The sequence below is a fragment of the Candida theae genome, assembly GCF_024610275.1.
Source record: "Candida theae strain CBS 12239 chromosome Unknown scaffold19, whole genome shotgun sequence".
Taxonomy (NCBI): domain Eukaryota; kingdom Fungi; phylum Ascomycota; class Pichiomycetes; order Serinales; family Debaryomycetaceae; genus Lodderomyces; species Lodderomyces theae.
In genome coordinates, this window is record NW_026261478.1 from 35,979 (window position 1) to 57,261 (window position 21,283).

The window sequence follows — 21,283 nt, forward strand, 5'->3', positions numbered from 1 at the left end:
TTTAAGGCTGAAAAAAAAAAAAAAAAATTGTTCCTTGAATGAGATGATGTCTGATTGATTACGAAAGCCAGAACTCCAAGTACGATGCTCACTACATTACAGTATGATACAACAACCCACGTACTATGAGATACTAAATATCCCCTCAACCGCAACCCAAGACCAAATCAAGGTTGCCTACAAGCTGAAACTACTATCAAATCACCCCGACAAAAAGAACCCATCGGTGATTATAACCACAACCACAACTACAACGACAATCTCAGCGACCTCTGATTCAAGAGCTACTTCATCCAACCCCGACATCAACCTGATCATCACTGCATACGCAACACTATCCTCACCTCGATTGCGAGCGCAATACGACTCGGACTTGCAAACGAAATCCAAAATTAGTGGCGTTAATCTAACTGGTGATGGTCTTGATTCATTCACCTTGGATGATTTTCAATGTATCGAAGTAGAAAAGGAGAAAAGCGAGGATAGCGTGGCCGACGATGTAAACGATGGCAACTCCGATCTTGACGCCCATGAAGTCCAGTTCGTCAAGATGTGCCCTCGATGTCAGTGTGAACAAGGCATGGTTTTGACGGAAGAAGATTTGATTACCAAAGGGACCAAAAGTGAAGATGATCAAGACGGAGGCAGGTTTGATATCATAGTTCAGTGCAATAGTTGCAGTTTATGGATTCATGTCAAGTACTACGAAGAGGTAGAGTAATGAGATCCAAGTTTGTTCAGTGCATTACAATTTCATTCATCTGTAAATACGTTATAAAGCATTGTAGTCCGTTAGATGCAAATAAGGACAATATCTACTTGTGTCCCTCTACATCTCCTTTTTATCAATATTCATTCAATCATTTCAAACAGTAAGACACTTCATGACAAAATCTCTCTTGTGTCCTCATTCCTTTTATTCTAATGTAACTTTTAATTCCTCTTTAGTCAATGGCGCGAATTCATTCAAATTATTGATAGGTCCTTGTTTCAAATTCAAGTGGTTCCAAGCCCATGATGGAATCAATGCTGAGTCGAATTGCGGAGCAACACTCAATTCTCGGTCATCAAAATCAAACAATTCTGGCAAATCCTTCATATCTGGTTGAGAATCATACAACTGGTATTGAGCAGCATTTGAGTGTGATGCTGGGCCACCCAATGAGCCAGCGGTACTGTGGTGAAATTGCTGTGAAAACAACTTTCTATAATTGGGCAACTTTGTTGATTGGTTGCGCAACTCATCAAAGTATGGATCAACCAAGGCTTGGATACAACTAATTCTCTCCAATGGACTATACTGCAACACCCTAATCAAAAACTGTATACAATCAGGCGCCATTTTCTTGAAGATCTTGTGCAACGGTATTGGTTTGATTTGAGGGAATCGGTGCTCCATGTAGTTTGGATTCATGCTCTTGATTTGTTCTTTTGAAGGTGTTCCCAAGATCTTGATGATTTCCACCAACTGATCAATGCCTGATTCACCGGGGAACAATGGTTGGCCAAGAATCAATTCAGCCATCACACACCCCGCACTCCACACATCAATCTTTGTTGTGTAATTTGTAGCTCCAAAGATCAATTCAGGTGCTCTATAGTATCTTGAACAAATGTAGGACACATTTGGTTCCAGTGGATTCAAAATCTTGGCCGACCCAAAATCACACAACTTCAATTCTCCGGTAGTGGGGTTGATTAAAAGATTTTGAGGTTTGATATCTCTATGGCATATTCCTTGTGAATGGATGTAGTTCAATGCTCTAAACATTTGGTACGTGTACAACTTAATTTCCAATGGCGGCATACTCAACCTTTTTGAGACATAGTAATGGCTAGCTTTGTAAAGTGTTTCAGGAACAAATTCCAATATCAAATTCAAGTACAATTCATTCTTGTCGTTATTGGTGTAAAAGTAATATTTCAAATCGGCAATATTTCGATGATGAACCAACTTCATGATTTGTAATTCTCGATTCTTGAATCGTTTATCTTGGAGCACGCGCTTCATAGCACATATCTCGTTACTTGGCATGATCTGTGTTTGAAAAACCACTCCAAACGATCCATGACCCACCATTTGTGATTGAGTATACTGTATCGTTTGGGTCTCCCCTGTATGGCCGTTGGTGACATTTTCAGTGACAACCTCTATTTTAGACATGATTCGTTAGTATATAAAGCAATAATTATGACTGATGAATGATAGAATGATGTGGGTAAATGATTCCAGTGATTCGAAGGAAAAATGGGAGAAAGGGAATAATATTATGTGGGGTGGCGCCAGCGTTAATTCGTGAATGCAGTGAGATTAATCGTGAGTGATCAATTTATACGACCCAGGGTGATTTCTGTGATTTTGCTTAACTTGCTGCAACTAACAGACTCCAATTGTGACCGTGTTGGAGGTGAACCAAGTAAATGGAATGAAACAAAGTGAAGAAAGAAAGCAGGGAAGGAAAAGAAAAAATAAAAAAAATGGGTTTAGAACTTTCTCGACAAAAATCTTTCGACTCTCGAAATTTGTTTTTGTTCGATAATGTCGTTTTTTTTTTTTTTCTTCTGCTCTGCTTGAGATCGCGATCCAAGTGGAGATGATGTAATTTGGTTTCACAGAATTGAACTGTAGGAAATTGGTCTGCTGAGTGAGAGCGTAACCAGGGCCAGTGTTAGAACAAAGGAAAGGTACTGTAAAAGGAGCGACTAGAAAGCAGCTTGGGGAGGAAATCACAACTGGCTTGGACTTGTGAGTACTTGTAGTGCAACGAGTTTTCTCTTGAGGCGTGGTAGTGACGAGGGTAGATACACCTTCTGCGATATGGTCAAAGTATCCTGATTTATCTCGGACAAATTGAACAACGAAAACAAAACTTGCAACTCAGGTATTGAAATCGTAAGCAGCAATAAGATAAGTTAACTATTTTTTTCGTTTCCTGCCGTTTCCAATTGGTTCAATACAACAACTATGGTCAAATTCAATGCGTTGATGCCGTTGTGTCTTGTTACTTTGTTCAAACTAAGTTCTCGTGTGTAAGATTGGTTCTATATTGCAACTGTTGTTGATTATGTTTTCTTTTTTCTGAATGACCAAATGAGGAAAAGAAAAAAAGAAAAAAAAACACACTTGTTACAACAGCAATTGTGTAATAAACTTGGGGGTGTAGTGGGGTGTGTGGTGTCTCAAGTACTCAACCAACTGGTAATAGATATGTTGTGAAAATTTGAGGTGGTGACGGTGATTGGGTTTTATGAGAAAAAATGCATCGCTTTTATTTAATTTTTTTTTTTTGTTGGTGTTGATTGGGGCTGTTTGTTGTTGCTATTGCTGAGGTTTTGTTGTTGTTGTTGTTTGTTCATTAATTTGTTTTTTGATCATTCAATTTTAAAACACTTTTGTGTCGCGACAAAGAATAACCAGACACAAAACACAATTCAGACAGACACAGAAACAGACACTTTCAGACAGCAAAAGACAGTAACAAACACATGGCCCACCTCCACTGAAGAAAAATCTCCTAACAGCTTCAAACTCAGGTACACTGCACTTCTTTTCTCATCACTGAGGTAACGCCACCTGCAACAGTAATAATATATTAACTTTCCCTTCAAAGATCTCTTCTTGACTAATGGTCTAATTCATAGTTGATTTTGTGTCGTGTAGAATAAACCAAATTGCCTTTAAATCTCCGCCTTTAAAATAATTCCCCACTTAATTTAGAATGATTTTGTTCCCCATCACACGACCCAGCTGACTTTCCCCACTTTTTTCTTTTAATTTTTTAACCCTTCTTTTTTTTAACCATATTGCACTACCAAATCAAAATCCTCCCTGGTTTTTGCAACCAACTTCATCTTCCAATGATATATACCTTATTCCAATCCTTCCTCTTTCTTTCCCTAAAGTCCTATTGTCAATGGTCCCTTCCAAACGTTGGCTTTAAAATCTCCTTTCTCTATATCTATCCCATCTCGAATCACTAGAATTATCCATGTTGGGTTCAACACGTACGTCATAAACATACTTGTCTCTCTACCCCCCACGTCATTAGTATAATAATGCCACTCTATTCCCATCCCTGATCTAGTTTCCAAATGTATACATACCAAATTGTTCGCTAAACCTTCTCAGTTCATTAGAAAACTTCATTTTCAACTTGTTTTTCAACTTTGTTCGTTGTGATTTCGTTTGATCAAAACTGCTCGATTTAGCCATTGGATGGGCCCCCGCGAATACATTACCCAGTGCGGCTAATGGACCGGTCTTTGGCTTGTGAATAGACTCTTCTCCGTGTAAAGTAGATTGTGCTTGCGCTTGCCCCAATATACTTTGTCTTCTTGACATACTGGTATTATTGTTTATCTTGTGCAGCAATTTACTTGATCCTTTCCGCATCATGGTCGTAGCACCATCACTTGCATTCTCATCAATTTCCATAAACTCGTCATCGTCATGATAGTTTTGGTGGTGATGGTTACCATTGGACAGATCATTGGAATCCTCACTATCACTCTTGAACATGCTCATGAATTTACTAGCAATGGAATTGTTTCTCTTGGGTTGTGATATAGTATGTGAACCATAAGAAATGCTGTTCCGATTGTTGTTGTTGTTGTTGTTGTTGTTGTTGCTGTCGTTGTTGTTGTTGTTGGCGGTAGTGTTGTTCCTGTTCTGAGATGAATTTTGACTGCTATTGATTAATGTAACTGACGAGTTCCTTCTTTGTGGAACAGCAACTGGAACTGGATGGTTTTCAGGCAAGCCAGTTGTTGGGCCGGTAACGGAATTGTTCCTAGAGTTGTTTCTTGAACTGTACAAGTAGGAGTATTGTGGGTTGCTAAATAGTGAATTTTGATGAGTCTTTGTGGGTCCGTTGCTATAGTTGTTGTACGATGACGAATTCGACATCATGGCTGATGACACGGGGGCAATCCCTCCTTCTTCCTTCATGGTGCTACCAACACCAGATAATTTTTTACCAAAATCAAATGGGTTATTAAATGCAATGGGGTTATACTCATCCTCTACTTCGGTTCGTTCTGAATCGTAGCCACCAGGGCCACCATTACCGCTTTTACCACTTTCTGCCATTGCCATTCCAATAGGATCTAGCTCTGCACAATCTGGACCCTCGTCTGAAGATGTGGATGAAGAATCAATCTTTTTCATATTGAAGTCGTAGTTGTTGTGGCTGCTGCCACCGTAACTGAATTGTGAATTGGTTCTGGACATTGGTTGATTTCTGTTCCAATAGTACTCGTCTCCAGTGTTCTTGGTGGCATTGTTGTTGTTGTTGCTGTTCTCACGAAATTGTGTCTTTGATTGGTATGGATTGTAGCCTTGAGTAGACCCAACATCTTGACTTCCGCCATTTGCACAACTCAAGTTATTGACCTTGTTCATATAATGGCCCGAATAGCTCTTTTTCATCGGTTGCAGTTGCAGTTGCAGTTGCAGTTGCAGTTGCTGCTTTTGCGATTGCTTCAACTGTTTTCTTTCGTCTCTTTGCTCTTTTCTCAACTCCCTTCTCTCCTCCCGGTGTTCCTTTCTCAATTGTCTTGCCTCTTGTAATGGGTTGGTGTGATGGCTCACAGTTGCATCTTCTGTCTCATTCTTTTCCCTCAATTTCAGTTTTGTAGATTTCCTCTTTTTCCGCTTAACATGCTTATTAGCTTCATTGTAGATAGGTTTGTCAATAATCAAGTCTTTCAATTCAGGAGTTGTTATCCCATCATTGTGGAAATATGACGGGTAGTATCTGTAAATTTCAAGGTGTTTCTCCAAATAGTCATAATCAATACACTTCAATACGGAGGGTGGTGGAGTCTCGTCCAACTCGTCCGTGCCTATTCCACCCAGTGCAGTATTGTTGGCAGCAAATGCCACGGGTATCGGTTTGTTGGGCTTGTTTGGCTTTGGTTGTGCATAGCCGTTGGTGTTGTTGTTGCTATTGTTATGAGGGAACGGCAAGTTTAAATCCGGTGCTATCGATTCTAAATTAAGTTTACTGAAACCTTTTGATATGTGCATTGTGTATAACGTGGTCTTTTAGTATTGTTGTGAAAATGCGGTGGTTATGAGGTAAAAAAAACTGCTGGGAAAGCAAAATGTAATAAATAAAAAAAAAAAAAAAAACCGGATAAATTTGACAAATGAAAGTGAAACCAGGAACTTTTATTGTTCTTGTAATTCAAACAGTTGAAATCAATCTGTGAGCAAAAGTATTGAAGGTGTGTGTGTGTGTGTGTAATACACCAGAGATATGATAACTTTATGCAAGTGTTTTCCTGCTAAAATGTGATTGAAATTTTGGGTTTTGGATTTTTTTTTTTTCCTTTTTCCTCTTTTGTTGGGGTGTGTGTGTGTGGTTACGTATCAGTTACACGTGTTGGTATTGTTATGGATTTCTGAACAGTGTAGATAGAATACTACCGCAGTTATAGACGTAAGCTTGTAGGTGTCCTGGTTCTAGAGGAGTGTATGTGCCTGTACGAGTGTAAATGAAGTGATGTACCTTCTGTCTCACTGGAAATGTGGGGTGTTACTTCTTGTTTGTCGTTGATAAGACCTGAAAGATTGAAAGATGATGAATTCAAGCAGTAGTAGCAGTAGACACTGTTTGTTTGCAAGTGTGTGTGGATGTAAAGCTTGTTGTTGAGTTTGAGGTGTAGAAGTTGTAAAAGAGTAATTTCCAAAGATGACTATCTTGCTTTCTAATATATATATATATGTATGTATGTATGTATATATGTATGTATGTATGTACACTATACACAAACAGTAAAAAAAAAAATTAAATTTTTATTTCTTTTTATTTTTAAACAAAAAAACATTTTTTATTGTATTGCAAATTATTGCCTTCTGTGTGCAGGATGTTTATTGAGCTTACAGTTTGATTATTTCGTTACTGTAGGTGGAGAGTTCAAGTTGTTCAATGAGAGGGATAAGTGTGGTACTATCATTCGGCCCTTCTCCTTACAGTTGAGAAATCTGTATGTGTACTTAAGGCTGCTGTTCAACAAGTTAGACTCAACAATTGCATATTGATAATTTGAGACGTACGTCAGTATTCTGAGTATTTTATATATCGAGAGAGAAATCTGTTTCTGTCTAAAAACTTTGAGCGATTTCTGTTGTTACATATACACGAATATATAATAGAAGAAGTGTTATGTGTTTGTCTTGTAAAAAAATTAGAGGAAAGGTAACCTGTACTCGACTTGAGCTCGGAAAGGGGTGTATTATTATTAATATTAACTACATATCTCTTTCTCTTTCTCTTTCTCTTTCTCTTTCTCTTTTTGTTTTTGTTTTTGTTAAAGGATTTCAAAAATAAAATATAATAAAATTCCTATTCTCCACAATTTCCCCTCTCTCCTAGAACGAAATAGTGCTATTGTTCTTTTTAACTAATCTTTGCGCTTTTGTGTAACTGGTGTGATAACGGAACAAAAAAAATTTGTGTCATTCACACATTTCTTTTCTCCTTTTTTTTCTTCCAATTATTTTAGCTTGCACCAAGTCCCATTATGGAAATATACTTGTCTCCTGATCCATTTATTCTCCATTTGTTCTTTAAAGAACAACAGTATAGCCACTACCTAAAATGCAATGTTCACTGAAAAGTGTATGTTTACTAACACACTCCAAAACAGCAAATACACAAACCTAGAAGAAAAAGGTTTTAGACGATCTGCATTAAATCCATTTTTTATTTCTTTGTTTGTTAATCAAAGTCCGTTATGAATTACTCCACTTCTTCTTTTGTTACATGTTTTTTTTTTAACAACGCTTATACTCCAATATCACACAAACATAATTGTCATATTTTACACGCATTGACGAATTGGAATTGATTACCTCTTATAGGTCAGCACAGCAAACATAAATAAATAGACTTGACAAGATAAGATGTAGACTCATAACCACTACTTTAGTTCCCTTCCTACACAGAGAGAGAGTATTCTTTTTTTTTTTATATGTATTTTCTTCAAAATTATTGTCTTTTTGTTTTGTTTTATTTTGGATTGTTTACAATTTCACATCATGGTCAGACTCAATACGTCATCAACAAGTTCTCAGAGTGATATAGCCACCCTAACTACGTTTAGTCAATTTAGACTAACTGAGTTCTCCTTATATATCGAATTCAATAATGCGTTTGTACTGCGATGGTTTCAGCTTATGTAGATCTGATATCTGCGTGACAGAGAGAGCAAGTGGGGCTTGTTTTTGATTTCCCCACACTACCCTTTTCCAAAGAAACAATAAAAAAAAAAAGATTGCAAATCCTTCTTAAAAAAAAAAAACGTTTGAATTGTTCTGCGTTGACACTTTCTTTTTTTAAACTCATCGTGGTGGGGTAATAACTAAACTAAACTCATGCATGCGTTCTTGCGTGTAAAAGACATCTCCCCCGATTTCTGAATAAAAACTAACCACTCACACGAGATTTAAACTTTTTTTGGCCTTATCAAACTCAGTATAAATTTTCAAAGTTGGCAGTACTTTCAGATTGATCATTTCGCTTGGCCTTCGCTTATATTGCCTCAAAGAGTGTCTACTTGGTTTTTTTTTTCTTTCTTTTTTCCGCCTTTTGCGCCTCGAGTGTATCTCAGTCGTGCATTGCACAACACGAACAACGTAGACACTGACTGCAGAGAGTCACTGCCGTTACTACTTGACTACACTCTCATTATTTCTTTAGAAATCGCATTGAGTATAAATGCGTTCTCATATAGGAGAATGATCATAGAGTATCTGGCTTCCCAAAGAAAACGGGACTAATTTGACATTTGCAGCTGCAACAAGCTAAATCAATTTTTTTGTTTTTAGCTAATTTGCAACAACATTTCTTGAAAAATGCCAAATCTACAAAAAAATTGCTGGAGTGGTAAAAGATACTCAATCACACTCATTTACACCATTAGAATACACTACAACTACTCTTGTTTGTTTAAAAAATTCTTGTTGTTGACTGGAACTGCCTTTACCACTTTTCAATGACCAACAGCCAAAAGGTATTTTTGTTACCGATTCTCAGTACACAAAAAAAAAAGTTAAATAATTAAGCATCAAAATTTTATTTGTTTTAAAAGCATTGACTATACCGATGGCCGGCCAAAGCAACAAGAATACAGCCAGATGAATGACACTAAATAGCCTAGCCAAAAGGGTTTGCTTGTCTACGTTAACTTTGTTTCGAACCTAGATCCAAGTCTCATCGCCCTATCAACACAATTGTCAGGAGCAGTTCTTAATTACTAACTATACGTATACCCTTGGAATACGACCCTACTCAAGCAGCCTTTGATTTCTATCGTACCGGGTCATTTTTTGAAACAACTGTTTGATCTCCTCGTCCTCGCATCTTGGTATCAACTCTTGCAAACTCATTCTCTTGAATCTTTTCAAGTTGAACTTTTTGAAATGGAAATCATCATTACTCAATTCAGGCCAGTACATTAACAGTACCTCCTCATCCGTCAGTACCTCATCTTTATTGTAACTTGGGGTCCCGAAAACTTTAAAAATGCAACTCAACAAGTGTAAATCACTAATTTCGGATTCATTATTCAAGCCTTCTACATCAGCATCAGCATCAGCATCAGCATCAGCATCAGCACCGTGGCTATGATCCTCTCGTACCAATATACTCTTGAAATCAGGCGAGTACAATATAGTCAAGATGATCCCTATCGACCATATGTCAATCTCGGTGGAGTAATTTGTAATATTCAACAACAATTCCGGCGCCTTGTATATTCCAGTACACACATCAGTATATTTCTGCATCAAAGGTTCGTCCAGTGGCGGATCCAATAGATTATAACAAATACCAAAATCCGCAACAACAGGACGTGTAATTTCATCATTGATGAATAGAATATTGTTTGGTTTTATATCTCGATGGATGATATCATTACCGTGGATGAATTTGACTGCTGATATCAAATTATGCACAAATTGCCTTGCCTCTGATTGGGAGATTGTGTTGGATAAGGTATATTGCAACTCTCCAGATCCGTCTCCACTTGCGTCCAAATTGTATCGTGTACGTTTACGACAATACTTTTTAGTCCGCATCAATTGATTCAAATTGAAAGGATAGTAATCCATTACTAAGACGACATCCTCGAATATTTGGAAATCCTCAATGTACTTCACTATCCCTTCATGGTCTTGTAAAGATTTGATTGTGACTATTTCTCGTTTGATTGAATGTGGTGGGATCTTGAAATCAACATCAACAATCTTCAAACACACATAATTCGAAGTGGATGCATTTGGAGCTGTCTTTTGTTTGGGTTTTGCCTTGTAGATTTGTGAAACGAGTGTATTGTATATCAATTGCTTGTCAGTGTATAGTTCATCTAGCTTCATTTGGTGTAAATTGTGTGTAGGGACTTTGTCTTTGATGCGATCGGACTTTTTTTTTTGGTTGCATCAGGGGAGGAAGAGAGAGATAGATGATCACGCAGACCTTTGCCCACAATATATCACACCGAAACCAGTACAACCAGTACAACCAGTACAAACATTCTTCTCTAATCGATCATATATAATGACTATTCAACCACATTGTATTTTCCTATACTCTCTTCCTCTTGCTTCCCCCATCTTCAAGCCCGAGATTGCGTTTAAACCCTGCTGCATTACTATTGTTATTGTTATTAGTGTTGTTATTCATGTTGCCCCCATTTTGACCAATGTCGTTATCATCCATATATATCTTGCGATTCGGATACTTCAAGTTCAACCCTTCAAATGCGTTTTCAGTGACTTTGGGCAACTCCAAAAAGAAATTATGCACCAATGCTTGATCAGCTGTTAACCTTACTTCGGGATCATACTTTAACAACCCATACAACAACTCCAAGCATTGCTTATTCTCACCACCAATCATCTTGTACCATTGTGAAAGATTCGATGAGTAAGTTTGTGTAATTTGCTGCGTAAATGAAACAAATTCAGGATACTTGTTCAAACTTGGCCAATTTTTCAAGTTTGGCGTTCCCATAACTTCAATAATCTTTTGAAATTGGTTGCGTTGGAAGGGAACCAGTTTCTTATTATTTATGTCAATCTTGGCTTCTTCTCCTTTGAATATTGGCCGCAACGACAACAACTCCGCTAGTATACATCCAACCGCCCAAAGATCAATTGCTGGAGTATAATGTCTTGTACCAAGCAACAACTCGGGAGCTCGATACCAGATCGTAACCACAACCTTGTCACCACTATAAAAACTCTGTAATGGGTTGTTGAATTTACGAGCCAATCCCAAGTCCCCAATCTTGACACAGCCATTGGAGGTGACCATGATATTCGCTGGCTTCAAATCTCGATGGAAAATCCAATTCTTGTGCAAAAAAGTAACCCCATTGAGAATTTGCCATGTTAGTGATTTTATAGTAGGTAGTGGGATGGGCTTCAATTCCGGATGCGAATGATAATGGATAATTTGTAGTAAATCATGCTCACAAAACTCAAAAATCATATAGATACTTTTGTTTTCCAATATGATATCGGCAAGTTTGGTTATATTCTTGTTGTTTAATTCTCGACATAGTGACATCTCTCGAATGGCACTTTGACTGATTCCAGTGTATTGAGCAGCCTCATGGGCAATTTCACGATTATAATTTTTGCCTCCGTTGCCAGCTGCATTGTTTTTGCTTGTCGAACTTTGATGGTTGTCACTTTTAAACTTTTTAATGGCATAGTATTGTATTGAGGGAGATGCAATTTCTCTACCGCTTTTTTCATCAAGCGGTACAGAACCGCCCTTTGATTCTATTTCATGAACTTGTGTGATGCGATCGCTATCTCCGGGTCCGCCACCACCACCACCACCACTACCACCACCACTACCACCACCGCCTCTGATTGAATCACCCAGTAGACTACTCCCGGTAATTCTATTCCCCCTTTCTTGACCATCTTTTGCATTCACATTCGTTGTTCGAAGTTTTGCCTTGTACACTTTACCGTACGTTCCTGCAGCAATATAGCCGATGATCTGATAAGTCGAAAGAACCGAGTCTCGAGTGAGGTCCTTTCGATGCTTGAATGGCCCTAGTGTCAATATTGAATTAGGGGCCATTAGTGCAGGTTGAGAAACACTTGGAAGTTGCTGAGTCAGTTGATGAGAAGCGTAATTAGTTGTGCTATTAGGATGCGATGGTGGAACTGCAAATGGGTTATTTACAGGCAATGTGTTGGTTAGTGACTGGGAAAATGTCTGTCCCACGGCATGCTGTGGATAATGCGATGTCAGATGCAAATGCTGAGATTGATTTGGTCGTTGTTGAGGTTGATCACGAAATGCTTGTCCCTCGCTGGATTTCTGCACTGAGTTTGCCGAAGTTCTTTTCATAGTGTAGTGTGTAGATCTATATTACCATGGTATGGCTTCAAGTGAGTGAAATGCCAGGATTTCAACTTTGCAGTGTCGTGTCTGATATGAAAATTGCAAATGGTAATCCCAATCAAATGATTTCAGCTCTTGTTCGCCGCTTTTGGAAATTTTCTCGCGCAAAAAGGTTCGGATTTGTCTAGGCTATCTCGACTACACACAAAAGTGGGTCAAAAAGTGTCTACAACGGTTCAAAGTGTACATTCTATATGTTTAGAACTGTAAACCTTCTAGTCCATTCAATAATCGCCCAGCACTGGAATCTTGATGAGTGTTGTTGTCATCAACGTGTTGGGACACTACTCCAAACTCATACTCAGCATCAAGGTTTAATAAATTGGAAACTTTTGAGTTTTCATATTCCTCCTTCAAATGTTCAGTTATGCCCCTTTGCTCCTCCACGATCTCGTCTTTGATTTGTTGGACTTTGAGCGAATCATCCCAATCAAAAGTAGCCGCAAACTTGTTAACGTAATAGAAAGTCCCTGATATGCTTTGATCTATAACCACTTGATTTGATCCAATGGCTTTATCCAATTCTTCCATGGCGACACCATATGACCAATTCAAAGTGTGTGATATTTCCGAGGCAGTAGCACCGTAACATCCATATTCATGATTAAGGTTATCATTATCATCATAATCATCATCATCACCATCAATCAACTCGCTTCTGATTAAGCTTCTCTTGTACCTATATTCTTGTTGCTGCAAAAACTCTACAATGAATTCGCTGTAAGTGTGAGCGTGAGCTTTTGGTCGAACAACAACAAGGCCGCTTTTTTCGTACCTGTTCAGCACTACTGGCAAATTTAAAGACTCAAACAAATCAACCAGTTTTCTGAAATCAGCGACCTCGACTAATTCAGTACCAAAGCCAGAACATTTCACCAAAAACCGGTTATACTGAGCAAACAAATCCGGCAAAGTTATCATTGAAGACTTTTTAGTGAGGACCAAGCTTGTCAAATACTCGCTTATATGCCGGCTGAGTTCACTGTGGTATAACTTTGAATTGCGATTTAGATTCAACGGTGGAACACTTTTATAAACAATGTTACCATCACTGGCCAAAACCCTTTGAAAAGAAGTAGAAAGTTTGACCAAGTCTTCGAATTTGAACATCAACTGTTCTAGATCATTTAGAGATGAACTGAGGATCCTTTCGTTGTTTTTCCTTTGCTGTTCACCATAAGCCTCTAGAGCATGAATTCCGGCACCACCGGCTTTCACAGGCTCCTTTCTCGTTTCCAATCGTTCAGCATTCTGATTTACACCGCCTTTTCTCCTCAAATTATCCCACTTGATTTCATCTATCAATGTAGCTATCTCTTGAAAGAATTGAGATTCACCACCTTTTCTAAAGCTTATTTTTATGTAAGGTTGACCATTAGTATATTGCTCTTCACCTTCAAGTTTCAAACCAAGAGGATTTAATGCAGATGTAACTTGTACCAAGGATTGGTTAACCTCGAAAATTGACGATTTTAATTGAGTGCCACACATTTCGCAATACTTTAGTGATTTGTGATTGATGAATGTACATGTTGGACATTGGCCCGTAGCAGTTGGATTCGTGGATGAGCTCGGCTCCGGGGTCAGACTAGTAGGTGACGGAGAGCTATCCAGAACGTCGTTGTTTGTAAGTGACGGAGTCAGGGAACGTTGTGTGGAAGAGTCCCCTCCATCGCCAGACCTTTGAACCACATCTCGCCTAAAGTTCTTATTCGGTACTCCGCACGCGATACAAACGGGGACTGCAGTATCTGCATCTATAATCCCAGAAATATGGTTCTTGAAGGAACAAATCTTGCATACCCAATCGAACCCAGGAGTTGTAGATTGCGCCACAGACACATCTGCGCCTTCTCGACTCTCAGCTTTGAGGTACAATTTCACTTTAGGTGAAGACCTCAAGAACCGCTCAATTAGTTCTGCTGAAGTGAGTTGGTTTATATCAACAGCAATACTATTCTTCACATTGTTGTTGTCAAAGTATATTATTCGTCTATTTGTTAAGTATAGTCTTCCATTCTGATGGTGTATGATTTTCTGTTTTCCTTGATACAAGCCAACGTTATCCTTTATGTAGACATTAAACTCGCCTTCTTCTAGTATTGGTCTATCACTTCTGTTAACTTTTATAGGCTGCCATAGCTTCAACCAAGACATTTATTACAATTTTAAAACGTGATGGGTGTGGCCTTTTTTGAGTCAAAACTGTTCTCCGAGGATTACGGTTCGATGGGGGACTGTGTATATCACGTAATGTATATGTGAGTGGCGACTGGGGGACTGTTTGATGGTGGTAAGTCTGCTGTTCTGTTTTGTACTTGAGTGGATTCCAAATCAAATACACACAAATTTCATCAACCACAAAAGTGAGCGGAGTGAGTGAATGAGTGAGTGAGTAAACACGAGATTTACCTGTTATTCATGCACTCGCGATAGAGACGAAGAAGAATCATTACCAATCTGTCTCTCCCTGTTAAATCATCCAGGTCAAATTTCCTTGATTCCACCTCAAGCTAATCCTCAACTGCTTCATCAACTACTCGTACCTACTCAAGCAAGAAATCTGATCAACGAGGACAACAGATATTTAAACAATGGCATTTCTATTCAAACGTGATCCCAAGAGCCCTCCAGAGCTAGTACGAGCTCTAAACGACCACCTAGTGAAGCTCAGCAACTCAAACGATACATCAAGTTCCAAAAAACATCAAGATGAATCAGGTAGGTATCTAAAACAGATAAAGGCCACTATTTACGGCGACGACGAGAACGAACCTCAACAAGACCAAATTCAAATCCTATTGACAGAGGTTCTTCAATCAAACAACTTGTGTTATGCGACGTATTCTTTGAGCAGGATGGATTTCGACTCTCGAAAAGACGTCGTCGTCATGTACGCTACTTTGTTACGACGAAACTCATTAAATGGGGCGAAACAGCCAAATGCAACGTCGCTATCACCTCCCCCAGTTGTCGATTACCTAGTTCATTCACAACCGAAAATCTTGGACTATCTCATGAAAGGCCCCGAGCATACTGAAATAGCTCTTGTCACGGGTCAGATATTACGAGACTGCATCAAATTTGAAAAAATCAACAAATATGTTCTATACAGCCCTTTGTTTTGGAACTTCTTCAAGTATGTGGAGAATCCAACTTTCGAGATTGCTTGCGATGCAATGATGACGTTGAATGATATATTGACTATCCATAAAAAGTTGGTGTCTGAGTTTTTGGCTAATAATTATGAAATATTTATGGCAAACATCAGCGAGTTGAACAGATCAAATAGTTATGTCACCAAACGTCAAAGTGTCAAGCTCCTTAATGATTTGGTGTCCCAGAAAGCAAATCTACAATTCTTGCACAAGTATTTTGCCGACACAAAGAACCTCAAGTTTACAATGTTGCTATTAAGTGAAAAGCTGAGAAACTTGCAATTAGAGGGGTTTCATCTATTGAAGTTTTTTGTTGCCAATCCAAAGATAACACCAAAAGTTAAAGAAACTCTTACCAAGAACAAGTCCAACTTTCTCGAGTTTTTTAAAACGTTTGACATTGCTAGTTTCCATGACTCTAACCTAATCGAAGAAAGGAATTTCATTATCAAGCTGATAGAAGAGTTGCCTGACAGGAATGCAATCTAGAAAGTGCCATATCTATATGTCTATGTAATCAAGATGACGTGGTTGTACATAAAAAAAAAAAAAAAACAACAAAAAAGTGTCTATAATCGTATCGTCTGCTCCGGTTTTACTTTGCAACCCTGGACCAGTTTTTGTAGTCCTCTTCACCGTATTGTATCTTTCTGATCCATTCGGCAACTTGAGAAGTTAGTTCACCGGAGTTCCCGAGGGACACAGGTACAGGAATATCTTCGCCCCTGAACCCAATATTCTTGATGGGAGATACAACCGCTGCTGTACCTGCTCCAAATGCTTCTACCAAGTTGCCTTTCTCTGCAGCGTCCTTCACCTCGTGGATTGTGAATTTCCTCTCGGAAACGACCCACTCGTCGTTTGGTAATCTATCTCTAGCCAACTCCAAAATTGAATCTCTAGTGACTCCCTCTAAAATTGTACCATCGAGAGGAGCTGTTACAAGCTCCTTTTTACCAGTAGACGGATCTTGGAAAACAAAAAACACATTCATAGTCCCTACCTCGGTGATGTACCCCTCATCTCCGAATAGCCACAAGTTTTGATGAAAGCCTCTTTTGGAAGCTTGCAATTGGGGCAAAACACATGGTGCATAATTTGCTCCCAATTTCTTATCACCAACACCTCCTGGCCATGCTCTAACGGCATAGTCCGTAGCTTCCAAACTAACAGGTTTAAATCCACTTGAATAGTATGGTCCCACTGGAGACGCAATGACAAATAACAAAGCCTTATCTGGGGTGCTTACACCCAAAGATGCAGTTGTACCAATCAAAGTAGGTCTTATGTACAAAGAATATCCCTGTCCATCTGGCACGAATTCTTTATCAAGAATTAACAATTGATCAATCAACTTTTGCAACTCTTCCCCACTAAACTGTGGCAAGGCAATTCTTTCTGCTGATTTGTTCATCCTTTCCATATTCTTGTCTCCTCTGAAAGTTCTGATACTGCCAGATTTATCCTTGTATGCCTTCATTCCCTCGAATAACTCAAAAGCATAGTGAAATACAACCGTCGAAGGATCGAGTGATAAATTGTGATACGGGGAAATTTTTGGCTTTCCCCATCCAGTCTTGGCATCCCACTCAATCTCCAACATATGATCAGTGAAAGTTTTCCCGAAAACCAACTCGTCTTTGGGAAGTTTGGGCTTGGGGTTTGTTGTTTTTTCAATTACTAAATTTGCAGCATTCAATGGGCTCTGAGTGTGGGAGGAGTTGAACCTGTAGAACGACCTGGCAAAAAAAGGCCGAGATAAGAGAGGGACAGCTCTCCTTGGTACCAACATCTGTAAATAGTTGCAGTAAAGGGTAACTCAAAAGATGAAAGTTTTTTTGCAAATTGAAATGAGTCAGTATAAATAAGCGCTACCACGAATGACGAGTAAAACAGGACGGATGACGCTGAGCAAAGCTATTGAGACATGCTGGTACTTCAAAACATAAAGCTAAACGGATCGAAGTTGTTTGATGAGTCTCAGCTTTGCTAATACCGTCACTTAGTTTTCCAACAAGGACATAAGAACGGCACCTTTCATATATTCCATTCTCACTATTTGTCTCCTCATTTGAAGAATTGAAGGGAAGCATCTCAAAAGAATAGAGGAATGGAGGGAAAGAGTAAGTCAGAGGACCGACAGTACGTAGATGAATTGAGCAGCCTACCTCTCTGCCTCGTGGTGTCACCAAAATTTCCAAAAGTTTTAACAAAGCGAACAAAGAAAAAATTCCCTTGAGAAAATTGAGGGTGATTGAACTGAACAAAATCGTCGTCAAACAACGAAGTAATATCATTTTCCAATCATTGAAAGGGTCAAAACAGTCCATTTAATAAATTTGCATTTGCCATTGGAACCAATTACAGCACAAGTTTTGAGTTTTGTCAACGCACTTACGTATTTTCATTGAGTGTAGATTGTACTATTTTGAGTCTTTTTCCTGAAGCAGAGTCCATTATTTCACCATGTCAGAGGTATGTTATTCAAAACTGCAGTAGATATATCCTAGTGGGATTCTCAGAGTTGTATTTATTGCACTGTGCGCTTGAGACAACCCCCAATTCACAATTCAACACTTACTAACCCCTTACCTCCTTTTCTTTTATAGGTCAAGAGAACTATTAGAATAACAACTGAGCAACACATAATGCCAGACGTTCCTCCAGTTGAAAATTATCCAATGAGAAAATGGTCCATTCAAATAACCATGCTTGATTCAGAAGGAAAAGAGATTCCTGCAAAGATTTTGGATAGAGTCACTTATACTTTGCATCCTACTTTTGCCAATCCTATTAGAGCGATCAAACAAACGCCTTTTAAAATCGAGGAGCAAGGTTGGGGTGAATTCGATATACCCATTTCTATACACATTTTGGGAATTCATGGCAAAGCTGGTGAGCGTAAATTCCAGCACGATTTGAACTTCTTGCAAGAGAAGTATGTCAACGACCATGTGGTTTCAATTCCAGTGGGACCCAATAAAAACCCTCAGTTGAACAAAATTCTAACGGAAAGCGGCCGCTTACCTTTTGATGATTCAGGTAACTCTTTGGCTGGTGGCGCTTCTGCTGCGGGTGGCATTAAGAGGAAGTTGGATTCTTCGAACGGAGCACAATCGCAAGCAAGTGCCGCAGACAGGAAGAAATTGAAGGGCGCTTTGAAGGGAAATGTGGATTTGGAGAAATTGGCGAATGGATTGAGTAAATTGAGTGAGGATGATTTGATTGTTGTGGTTCAAATGGTGACCGATAACAAGACCAACGAAATGAATATCAAAAATGACGTTGATAATGGAGAATTTACTATGGATTTGTACACTTTACCCGATTCTTTGTTGAAGAGTTTGTGGGACTATGTGAAGAAACATACTGGAGAAGCTTAAGAGAAGGAAAGGGAAAGAGATTAATCAGCAGGGCGGGACAAGAGAATGGGTGTGTGTGTATGTGTGTGTGTGTGTGTGTATGTGTGTGTGTGTGTGTGTATGTGTGTGTGTGTATGTGTATGTGTGTGTGTGTATGTGTATGTGTGTGTGTGTATGTGTATGTGTGTTTGTATATTGAGAGTGTTGTGTTTGTAAACAATTTTGTTGATTTTATTGACTCAGTAGTAACTGTCATAAATATATCCTTACCTTCTTTACTCTGCCGTTGCTATACGCTCCATACTTTGATTGTAGAATCCCAAGAACCAGTTGCCAATGCAACTCCGTCAGGACTAACAGCAACTCTACTTATTTTGTTCAAATGTTCGCTTCCTAGGGTGCCAATAATTTCATTTTTCAAAGTGTCCCAAACAACACATCCGTGGTCCGAATAGCAAGAATACAACAATCTTCCACTTTTTCCAAAATCAAGGGAAAACACACCGGAATTTTCCAAGGTTGAGTTCCTAGAGCTTATACTCAATCTGTCACTGGAGGCTAGTGACGCATTGACTGGAGCGCTCGACGGTGTTAACATCGAAAAGCTATTTCCAAGGGCGTAAGCCCTTCTATCCTGCGGCGTCGTGGGTGACCTTTGAATTGCTGCGTTTTCATGCATGTTTCGGAGTTCCAGGTTCAAAGAATAGTGGGCCAATTCGCAGTCACTTCTCAAATCAATCAATCTGATTTGACCATCGTCTGAACCAACAGCAAACGCATTCCCATCTGGAAACACTTTAACGCAATTTACATCACTATTGGAGATGCTGAAACTTTGTGCTGGTGTCGGCAGTCTCAAATCCCATACTTTAGCGTACCCATCTGAAGATCCACTGATGAAAAGATTGTCCAGCAAGATATTTGTTGGAAACACAGTGAGACACAATACATCTCCTACATGATCAATGAAGTCACGGGATTTGGACCCCTTTGTGATATCCCACAACATACAAGTCATGTCACCACTACCGGTCACAATTGAGTTGTTCCCGATAAACTCACACTCTGAAATGTATGCAGCGTGGCTTTTGAAAATTGATTGGACTGATTGGAAGAAGCCCGTTTGCATGGGGAAGGCGTTGCTTCGAAATTGCTGTTGCACTTGAACCGGGTTGTTTGTAGTGTCGGGCTTGATTTTGTATATTGTGCAGTTGTTGTCCAATCCAGCCGAAGCCACTAGCTTTTCATTGGGGGATATACTACATGTGAGCACCCAAGGATTGTCCAACTGAATAGCTTGCTTTTTAAACCCAGTTATTGTGTCCCAAAGTATCATGTAACCATCCTGTGAAGCGGACAAGATTTTTGATGAATCTGCATTCCAACACAATTTGGCAATCTTGTTTTGGTGTCCACGCAAAGTATTGTATAACCTCAATTTGCATGAATCGCGAGGTATTGTTGCAACGTTGACGGATGACCTTTGCAAGGTGGTGTCCTGGGTTCGCTTTTTGACGCTGATTATCTCATCGTACAACAACCTCGCCTTTTCTTTTGCTGCATCAATTTGTTTCACAAGAGATCCAGGGTCAGTTTGCTCTTGTAACTCAAGTGGTTGTTGTAATTTGCGTTGGAAAGGTGGGATTCCCGACTTTTGAATCTCTGGATGCATTGTTGACTGTTATATTAGACACTTTCTACGTCTATTTGGTCCTCACGATTGACCGTTTGATAAAGTAAAAGTTTGTCGCAAAGGCTAGGTCACTCCAATGACATAAACACAGACACAAACTTTTTTGCTTTCCGAATGTTTTTGTCAAAGGGATAGAAAAAAAAAGACCAGGCAAAGAACGGGAGAGTTGAGCAAAAAGGTTAAGGAAACAGAGGCGTTCTCTCGTCAAAAGTGTATTTATTATTTAGCATTGTGGACTAAGTGAATTACTTTCTATGGTGCAAAAATGACGCAAAATGAAAATGTTACGACCTAAGAAAATTGACACTTTGTTAATTTTTGAATCAATTTCGTAGACTGGTGCCGAAAACGTTAATCTGAAACAAATTATACCAGAACAATCGTGTTTTGGAAATAGGATGGTCGAGAGTACAAATGGTGAACAGGGTCCCACTTTCAATGACTTGTGCTACGTAGAGAGAATGCTAGATCTGTTAATGCTCATTACAAGCGTTTGAACTGTATCTTGGTGCGTACAGGTAATTCAAATTACATCGTCTCAATCTTTACTATTTGAGTTGAGATACTACCACGTCTCTCCACTGAACAGTCTTGGATATCAGTCATGTTTATAACAACTACAACAACGTCAATGCCTCA

The 21,283-nt window shown here is 39.1% G+C and overlaps 10 protein-coding genes across 10 annotated transcripts; 3 read left to right on the plus strand and 7 right to left on the minus strand. All coding sequences in view use genetic code 12, as the record gives it.

Annotated features, from left to right (window-relative positions):
- Positions 1 to 103: 103 nt before the first annotated feature.
- KGF57_004462 (uncharacterized protein) lies at positions 104 to 721 on the plus strand (the record flags this gene model as incomplete). Its single annotated transcript, XM_051753974.1, has 1 exon — positions 104 to 721. The coding sequence occupies one exon, from the start codon at positions 104 to 106 to the stop codon at positions 719 to 721; it is 618 nt and encodes a 205-aa protein (XP_051606999.1).
- A 195-nt stretch (positions 722 to 916) lies between these two features.
- On the minus strand, positions 917 to 2,164 carry KGF57_004463 (GSK family serine/threonine-protein kinase; the record flags this gene model as incomplete). Its single annotated transcript, XM_051753975.1, has 1 exon — positions 917 to 2,164. One exon carries the CDS (start codon positions 2,162 to 2,164, stop codon positions 917 to 919), a length of 1,248 nt encoding a protein of 415 aa, XP_051607000.1.
- Positions 2,165 to 4,081: 1,917 nt separating this feature from the next.
- Positions 4,082 to 6,028, minus strand: KGF57_004464 (uncharacterized protein; the record flags this gene model as incomplete). Its single annotated transcript, XM_051753976.1, has 1 exon — positions 4,082 to 6,028. One exon carries the CDS (start codon positions 6,026 to 6,028, stop codon positions 4,082 to 4,084), a length of 1,947 nt encoding a protein of 648 aa, XP_051607001.1.
- Positions 6,029 to 9,292: 3,264 nt separating this feature from the next.
- CAK1 (cyclin-dependent protein kinase-activating kinase) lies at positions 9,293 to 10,381 on the minus strand (the record flags this gene model as incomplete). The annotated part of the gene is made up of 1 exon (XM_051753977.1): positions 9,293 to 10,381. The coding sequence occupies one exon, from the start codon at positions 10,379 to 10,381 to the stop codon at positions 9,293 to 9,295; it is 1,089 nt and encodes a 362-aa protein (XP_051607002.1).
- Positions 10,382 to 10,589: 208 nt separating this feature from the next.
- On the minus strand, positions 10,590 to 12,377 carry SSN3 (cyclin-dependent serine/threonine protein kinase; the record flags this gene model as incomplete). Its single annotated transcript, XM_051753978.1, has 1 exon — positions 10,590 to 12,377. One exon carries the CDS (start codon positions 12,375 to 12,377, stop codon positions 10,590 to 10,592), a length of 1,788 nt encoding a protein of 595 aa, XP_051607003.1.
- Positions 12,378 to 12,629: 252 nt separating this feature from the next.
- On the minus strand, positions 12,630 to 14,588 carry VPS36 (ESCRT-II subunit protein; the record flags this gene model as incomplete). The annotated part of the gene is made up of 1 exon (XM_051753979.1): positions 12,630 to 14,588. The coding sequence occupies one exon, from the start codon at positions 14,586 to 14,588 to the stop codon at positions 12,630 to 12,632; it is 1,959 nt and encodes a 652-aa protein (XP_051607004.1).
- Positions 14,589 to 15,025: 437 nt separating this feature from the next.
- HYM1 (Hym1p) lies at positions 15,026 to 16,078 on the plus strand (the record flags this gene model as incomplete). The annotated part of the gene is made up of 1 exon (XM_051753981.1): positions 15,026 to 16,078. The coding sequence occupies one exon, from the start codon at positions 15,026 to 15,028 to the stop codon at positions 16,076 to 16,078; it is 1,053 nt and encodes a 350-aa protein (XP_051607005.1).
- Positions 16,079 to 16,184: 106 nt separating this feature from the next.
- BAT21 (branched-chain-amino-acid transaminase) lies at positions 16,185 to 17,660 on the minus strand (the record flags this gene model as incomplete). Its single annotated transcript, XM_051753982.1, has 2 exons — positions 16,185 to 17,328; positions 17,605 to 17,660. The coding sequence occupies 2 exons, from the start codon at positions 17,658 to 17,660 to the stop codon at positions 16,185 to 16,187; spliced, it is 1,200 nt and encodes a 399-aa protein (XP_051607006.1).
- Positions 17,661 to 18,055: 395 nt separating this feature from the next.
- Positions 18,056 to 18,972, plus strand: TAF14 (TATA-binding protein-associated factor; the record flags this gene model as incomplete). The annotated part of the gene is made up of 2 exons (XM_051753983.1): positions 18,056 to 18,064; positions 18,199 to 18,972. 2 exons carry the CDS (start codon positions 18,056 to 18,058, stop codon positions 18,970 to 18,972), a joined length of 783 nt encoding a protein of 260 aa, XP_051607007.1.
- Positions 18,973 to 19,240: 268 nt separating this feature from the next.
- STE4 (G protein subunit beta) lies at positions 19,241 to 20,623 on the minus strand (the record flags this gene model as incomplete). Its single annotated transcript, XM_051753984.1, has 1 exon — positions 19,241 to 20,623. The coding sequence occupies one exon, from the start codon at positions 20,621 to 20,623 to the stop codon at positions 19,241 to 19,243; it is 1,383 nt and encodes a 460-aa protein (XP_051607008.1).
- Between the last annotated feature and the right edge of the window lie 660 nt (positions 20,624 to 21,283).